This window comes from Hemicordylus capensis, chromosome 2, assembly GCF_027244095.1.
Source record: "Hemicordylus capensis ecotype Gifberg chromosome 2, rHemCap1.1.pri, whole genome shotgun sequence".
Classification (NCBI taxonomy): Eukaryota; Metazoa; Chordata; class Lepidosauria; order Squamata; family Cordylidae; genus Hemicordylus; species Hemicordylus capensis.
In genome coordinates, this window is record NC_069658.1 from 51,597,196 (window position 1) to 51,604,820 (window position 7,625).

Consider the following 7,625-nt stretch of genomic DNA (forward strand, 5'->3'; position numbering starts at 1 on the left):
TGCAGAATGGCATCATCTCATACTGCGCAGCAGATGGCAATGGGAAATCTCTCCTGTATTTCAACGAAGACAACAACAGGGATCTGTGGTCGCCAGGAGTCGAAACCGACTTTACTTGAGTTTGCAGCCCTGGCTCGTCTCCTAAAGGCTCGGAAGATTTCGTGGGGAGGAAGGAAAAGAAGAATAAAAAGACAAGTAGCGCCAAAGGTGCAGCTCACCTCTTGTTACCTCCACCGTGACTCTGGTGAGGGTCTCCAGCGGCAGCTCCCGGCTGGGGGCTTGAGCTCCCCACAATCACAGAGGAGCAAGGAGAGGGATCCGAGCTATGCTGGACTTCTAGATCTGGGGTCGCGGTTGCCGCCGGGCTGACTGAGGAGGGGATAGTGGTAGTAATAGTGGTGGGAGTGGTGGAGTTGCTGCCTCTCCCCGCCGCGGTCGGTCTCACGTTCGGCTTCACACTAAATCTAGCACGACGGAACATGGCGGCGGCCCTGTGAGTGGAAAGGCACCAGCCCGCTCGCTAAAGCCCACCGTCCCCTTTTTCGTCCGGCCAGCGAGGCCGCCTCATGTCACCGGCCCGGCGCGCCCCCCACCCTTTCTCTCGGCTTCTCGGGTCCTGTCACCTGCGCTTAGGGCGGCGCGCGAGGCTCCGTCATCACTCTGCGACAAAACAGCGCGGCGTTAGGCTCGGCCTTCGCAGGAGGTCTCTCGGCCCGCTTCTCAGGAATGCGCAACCGCGAGCGCTCTGACAGCTGAGCTCGCGCGGTAGGCTATTATCGTGGAGGAGGAGAGGGGGCCGCTTCGATAGCGCCTCATTTTTAGCCATTGCAGGCGTGTGTTTCTTTGTACAGTTCTTATCCCTCAGGAAGCAGGGTCTGCTTCACCCCACCTCCCTCACTTTGAAATCCTAAAACCACAACACTCCGGAACATCTATTGATTTCAGTTGGGTGGGGGAACAAAGCCCAGTGCATACCTGGAGGTAAGTCCCATTGAACACCGCGGACTTTACTTCCAGGTTAACCGCTCTGAACGGCTGCATTCCTGTGCACGCTTACCTGGAGATAAACTCCATTGAACACAGTGGGCTTTACTTCCAAGGTTGCTTGCCAGGACTTCATCCCTACGCAAACTTGCTTGGGGCCCCATTGAGTCTAATGGGGTTGCCTTCTGAGTAAACGTGCATTATGCATTGTCCGTAAATCACACCACATTAAATGGGGGGAGGGTACGCGAATTGCGGCCTAATTTTATGCGTCTGTACACGGACGGAACACTCGGAAGTCCCAATAAGTCAGTTCCATCACGAAAGCGTGCATAGGACTACAGCTGGTCAACCCAACCCGGTGTGTGCTTATCAAGATAAGTGTATCCAGGATTGCCTCTTAGGCTGCAGTCCTAAAAGATACACTTATCTGGGAGTAAGTGCTTTTAGATACAGCGGGATTTACCCCCCAGATAAACGCATACAGAGTAGCGGTGTTTTAAATCCTATCGAAACAAAAGAAACGAACCAGCGATGAGCTGAGCGTGCGCACTTACATCCAAGCACACCACGAAAGGCGTGGCTAGGAAGGGAAAGACGGAGACGTGTGTTGTGACGTCAGAAAGGGGCCCCTTACATAATGATCACTGCGCCGGGTGGGGCGCGCAGAAGGTTCTGGTAGTCGGAGCGGTTGGTGGGAAAGTTATAGGTGACGCGCGTGTAGAGGTTGTGGTCGCTGGGGTTATTGTTTTGCCATGGCCCGTAAGTATTCAGCATGAGTAGTCCACCCTTCCTCTGCCCGTAAGGTAGCGGTCTCCGCTTGCGTGTTGAGCCCTTATTAGAGAGACTGGCGGCCGCCGCAGCAGCCTAGAGCAAATCGGGCCTTGCGGTGGCTGCAGGCCAGAAGGAGGCGCCGCTCCTTGTGTGCGCTGCCGCCTCCGGTGGGCGCCTGTTGGGGGCGTAGAAGCCGGCCTTTTGAGGAGTCCTTCTTAAGACAAGAGTGGGCACCGTGTAGTGTGGCCGCTCGTCTGGCTTGCGAAGGGCTTGGTCTCCAGTTAGGGAAAACAACAAAGATTCCTGTGGCGTCTTAAAGACGAAACAGTGTATTGGCGGGTAGGCGTTTGTAAATTGTGCTGTAATAAACGTGGTTGACTCTGAGGTGTCACAGGACTCTGCTGCTCTTGCGGCCACGAACTGCTGCGCTCGGCCACTCCTCTGGAAGGTGTTAGGCAGATGTTCCTCGGAGAGAGAACTGTATAAAAAGCCTGGTTCAAGAGAGAGCAGTCGATACTTCGGAGTCCCTTACCCGCCATTGTTTTTGCTTGTTACACAGACTAAGGAAAGAAACCAGCTCGTTCGTTGTATGAAGTGCGGGCTGCCCTGTTGTCCTTATGCCCTCCGTTTTTGACTCGGGTGAAGCTCAGTGACACTTTGCCAAATGTACTGTCAAAAACCGTTTGCCAGAATGTGAAATGCTGTTCGTGATCGGTGAATGCTGAATGTGTCTAAATAGTTTCTTGAGTGAAAAAAGAGTGTAGTGTTTAGACTGCAATATTTCTTTGAGTCTAATGCAAAGTTAGAGTTGGCTTTGGAATTCTGTTAGTTGGCAACTTAAGCTGAAACCAGTTGCTAATTAATTCAGTAGTCTTTCAGGTTGCATTGTTAATGAGTTTCAAGATTTGCAAGTTGTTTTAATGGAATTGGATACATTCAGGTTTACTTAGAAGTTTTACTAAATTTATTGTGGCCTACTTCTTGGTATCATTAAGCCATTTGATTCCTGGTTCCCAGTTCCTTATTTTGCAGAGGTGGTCTGAATAGGGTGTATGTGAAGCTGTGTCCTTAGTGACACTTCTGGCAACTCAGATAGCTTTAGAACTCTTAAGCCATCTGTCTTTGGGTGGGAGTTGACCATTAAATACTTTATTCATTGCATCTTTATACTGCCTTTCTGCTTTGACAAAGGCCCCCAAAGTGGTTTACAATATTTAAAAAAGGAAATTACATAAGATTAATAAAAAGTTTTCTTGAGCTGTTGGTCTTTTCAGGAGCTGAGGACAAGAACTCTGCCTGGTTGCCTCTCTTCTTGCCCTTCCCTTGAGGGCACAGAGGTCTTTCGGTACTCTTAGGAATTTTGGGGGGGATTGCTCCAACAGTCCACACAGGTCAGTTCTGGTCTTTGTGGGAGCTGATGTTAAGTTCTGCCCTGGGCACCTCCTTTCTTGAGGTCTTTCTCAGCCCTCCCTGGAGATCAGATCTGTGACTTCTCAATATGTGCTCTACTTGACTGACATTCTGCAGACCTGTATGTGCATCTTGGCTTGAGATTAGTGGGTATAATACTTGTTGAATGAATCTCTCCTGATGCCTAGTTTTTTCTTCTTCTAGGAATCAAGTTTTTGTAATGAGAAACATGTGAGGATGGTGAAATTATCTTTCCTTGAAAGAGCACTGGATCATGTGCAAGGTTCTTGTCTTCCCCCTGCCCCATCATCGCAACTACTCTTGTGTAGTAGGTTAGGCTGAGAGATAGTGGCTTGCCCAAGGTCACCCAGCAAGCTTTGTGGCTGAGCAGGAATTTGTGAGTTGGGCTCCACTGGTAGGAAAATAAAGGGGATCATATGAACCTGCCTTTTATATGGATTGGTCCATCTAAGTTATTGCCCACATGAACTGGCAGTGGTTCTGTTGTGCTTGACAGGGGTCTTTCTCAGCTCTCCTTAGATACTACAGGGAATGGATCTGTGCCTTCTCAATATATCTCAGCAGGGAAATGCTTAACTAACAAGCAGAAGGTTGCCAGTTTGAATCCCTGCTGGTCTGTTTCCCAGACTATGGAAAACACCTATATCGGGCAGCAGCAATGTAGGGAAGATGCTGACAGGCATCATCTCATACTGTGTGGGAAGAGGCAATGGTAAACCTCTCCTGTATTCTACCAAAAGAAAACCACAGGGCTCTGTGGCTGCCAGGAGTCAAAATCGACTTGACAGAACACTTTAATTAAGCTGAGTCTGTTGCTTTCTGCTTATTTGAATTGTTATGGTTTTGAACCTTACAGGGGAATGTGGAGCTAGAATTTAACATCAAGAAGTACTTTATCAAGAAAAATATTGAGTTCTTAAACTTGTCACCAAGTACATACTTAACAGGGAGCAACTGCTGACAGTCCGTTCTCACTAGCAAGTGTATGTCTCAAGCATAGTTTGCACTCACACTTGGCTTGTATGTGGTTGGAGATGTACGGGTAAAATAGCCTGTATACACCTAAATACGTTCAAATGGCATCATTTTGGAGATCTGTAGAAGGGTTTCAGTATGATAGGGTGACTATATAATAGAGACTGAAGTTCTGAAGTGAACTTCAGTTGGAAGTACAAATCTTACTGGGTAACAAAAATTTAGTATGCGTTGTGACAGGCAGGAGGGTATAGAAAGATACTCAAGGAAGTTCGGAAGGAAGGGTAGTTGCTGTGAGCAAAAGGTTGCAAGTTCATTGTTGAAAGAAATGTAGGCTGTAGCATCTGGATATATTCTCCTAGGAAATGATGGTACAGTACCAGTGTTGCTCAGGGTCATTTCAGTGGGTTGATGGCTACTCTAGCCCACATCAGTTATGCTTGGGCATCTAGGGAAGGAAATGGGATACCAGAGAGAGCAGTATCACAAAGCAGAGTGCCTTTTTCCCCCTAGGAATGCTCGTGTTGTCTTGATGCAGCTAAGTGAAGTGGAGGAAGGAAGTGCTGGTAGCTGGGGTTGCTGTTGTGCAACATGTGGATGGGAGAACTTGGTTTTGCTTACAGGTAACAGTAGTTGCTGGTAAGGGGGAGTCTAAAACCTTACTCCTAAAACTCATACTTCTAGGTGGGAACCAGCGTGAACTTGCCCGCCAGAAAAACATGAAGAAATCTCAAGAACAGAGCAAGGGGAAGAGAAAAGAGGATACTTTGTCTGCTTCTCAGAGAAAACAGAGGTAAATTTGCCAGCAATTTGTGTCTCTGGTATCTGGTGCATGCATAAGAAAGGAATGCACTGTGACCTTTGCCAATGGGTAGTTGAAGCAGTTCTACCCCAGCAGATGAGCCTGACCCAGCTATTGGAACAGGGTCAGTTGAACTGAGGTTTTTCTCTCTCCCTTCCCCCAAGAAAGAATTCTGCTCTAGCTGCCAGCTCCCCTCAGACTGCACAAGTGAAGAGTATCCTGACCTCTGCCACTGGCCAGGAAAACAAGGGCTGTGGGAACTTATGCCCATCTCTCCTAGAAAGAACACCATAGCAACATCATCTACTCTCTTATCATTAGCTAGAGGAGTAAGAGTCACTAGGTAGTTGTACAACCTCTATCCAAGCAAGAACACAAGCAAGCAAAGGCCAGCCTGACCAGTGTTCCCTCTAAGGCGTGTGCATGTGTGCACGCTCACAAGGTTTTTTTATGTCAGCTCAGTTCATTTTAGATCCCACTCAGGTTGAATTGGGAATGCCCCATTCTGAATTTATTTGCGCGTGCACTGCCTTGATACTGCTGCCCAGAACAAAACTCATTCCGCACACAAATGAGAAAAAATTGGAGAGAACACTGAGCCTGACTTCATCTTCAAATAAACTCATATTAACAAGTTACCTTTGTTCTGACATGGTCCACTGGATCTCTCTTCAACTCTTTCCCTCTACTCCCTTTGTGTTTCATCGTTGTAAGACTGAGATCGGCTTAATTTTTGATATGTCACTTTAGAATACAGTATTTGTCTAAAAGCAAGTTAAATTGAGTTGTACATGACTTTCCTCAAAGTATAACTCTGAAATGTGGTGGCTAATTATAAACTGTATTGGATAATTGGGAAACTAATTTAAAATTGACTTTTCCCATTTATTGAGAAGTAGTTTGAAGGTGGAAGATTAGCATTTTTTAAAATGGATTTCTTTACTGGTCTACTAAGTATACAGAAACGGGAAAACGTAGTGGCTACTCACTTCCTTCTTTTCCTTTACAGAGACTCTGAAATTATGCAACAAAAGCAGAAAGCAGCTAATGAGAAGAAATCTCTTCAGACAGGAGCAAAATAATCTGTGGCTACACAAAGGACCTAATAATGCTGCAGTGCAACTCAAAATATAGGGCCTAAAAAAAGACATATTTGTAAAAGTAGCCAGCCATTAAAAGGTTTAATGTTTATCTTCTACTTGCTCACTTGTCCAGTATGCATTTATTTAGAGCGTCTGGTTAGTATAGTGCAGTTGCAGCTGACTTGGCTTTAATTGAATTACTATAGTCTGTTCCCATAAAATTGGATTCTAAGTTCTTAATTCCCTTTGCATGTCTATTTAGTAATGGTAGCATTAGCTTGACTGCAGTTTTCATTGTTAAAATGTTTGCTCAGTAAATGGCTTGTATAACTGTACCAGTTCTCAAATATGCAGGTAGACTGGGAAACCTATATGGTAAATTTTAACAAAATTCAAATAACTGCTTTAAAAGCCCAGTTCTCTGTACTTGCTTTCCACTTTGTAAAGGTCAGCTGTAAAGTTAAGCATAAATTATTTTTACAATAAAATCTTGCATGAATACTGTGTAGTTTGGAATGGGTACTCGAGAGTTCTAAAAGGTTTGCTGCTGCTGCTGCTGACAGTATGGCACTGTTTGGAGATCTTAGTCCTTTGGTCAGCACAGTTAGTTAACTTAAGCCTTGCAGTCGTGTATAATTGCAGCTGAAGTACTTGAAATCGTTCTTCAATGACTAGAAAATAAAATTCTCTATACGTTACTGTGTAAAACTGCAATTAAAATTTCTAATATGAATGAAAAATTTAAGCTACATTATCTTGACTAGAGCTTGATTGATTATGCCTGTATACCACTTGAGTTCTCCTATATTTTCTTCTTGTTCTCGAAAGGAGGGCAGGGTATAGTGTAACTTGAGGGGCAGAGGGGGACACTACAAATGACAGTTAAAGAATAAGTTCTAGGACTCTTTTTATAGAGCCATAGCTTGAGTATTGTGAGTTAAAGGTCCTTGTTGAACTACTCGTCTGGCTCTTGTGGTTGCAGTTTAACTAGTGAGGAAGAACAAAACACACTGAAATTGAGCCAAGTGATTCTTCTGTGCCCTGCTTATCCAAAACAATGGAGTTCTATAGATCATATTTGTAAATTGTGAAGGAGGCAGAGTGAACTCAACTCTATTTTGAGAAGTTCAAAGAATGTTAAGAATACAAAAAGAGTAAAGTACAATTAGTTCCACCAGTGTTTGTTTAAATGTACAGCAAGCAATCAAATCTTGTGATCAATCAAGCAAGACCATGATGCAGGCAAAATTCATGATGTAGGCTATTGGACATAGCTGAATATGATTGAAAAGGAGTATATAACCTGTTGATGATTTAATAGCTTTAAAATAGACAAGAATATAACAGGCACACTATTGTGCTGTGAAATGATCTATTATATTAATTCTTGTAGACATGCCTCTGTGGGGATGCGTCCCAGCAACCCAGCGGATTGGCTGGGCAGCAGTTGGCCGTGTACGGAAGTGGCCGCTTAGGGAGGAAAGGAAAGCGGGCAAGCAGAGAGAACTGAACGGACTGGGGCAGAAGGGAGGGGGGAAGCTGTGGGGAGAGAAAGTGCAGAGCCTGGTTGGGCAGAG

At 45.4% G+C, this 7,625-nt stretch overlaps 2 protein-coding genes across 4 annotated transcripts in view; one reads left to right on the top strand and one right to left on the bottom strand.

Moving 5' to 3' along the window:
* BDP1 (B double prime 1, subunit of RNA polymerase III transcription initiation factor IIIB) overlaps positions 1–705 on the bottom strand; it is a 121,690-nt gene extending 120,985 nt beyond the window's left edge. For 2 of the 3 annotated variants that reach the window (XM_053294879.1, XM_053294877.1), the window contains exon 1: positions 219–704. In XM_053294879.1, the coding sequence (XP_053150854.1) occupies positions 219–481 (263 nt within the window). In that variant the 5' untranslated portion in view covers positions 482–704. Of the gene's footprint in view, positions 1–218 lie in introns of all 3 variants that reach the window. The other variant, XM_053294878.1, reaches the window with a different exon arrangement.
* Positions 706–1,589: 884 nt separating this feature from the next.
* Positions 1,590–6,547, top strand: LOC128344548 (small EDRK-rich factor 1). Its single transcript, XM_053294886.1, has 3 exons — positions 1,590–1,746; positions 4,849–4,957; positions 5,976–6,547. Exons 1-3 carry the CDS (start codon positions 1,740–1,742, stop codon positions 6,046–6,048), a joined length of 189 nt encoding a protein of 62 aa, XP_053150861.1. The 5' UTR covers positions 1,590–1,739; the 3' UTR covers positions 6,049–6,547.
* The last annotated feature ends 1,078 nt before the right edge of the window (positions 6,548–7,625 follow it).

Coding starts and splice junctions, on each gene's coding strand:
- LOC128344548 (XM_053294886.1), top strand. Junction 4,958..5,975: donor GCTTCTCAGAGAAAACAGAG/GTAAATTTGCCA, acceptor TTTCCTTTACAG/AGACTCTGAAATTATGCAAC.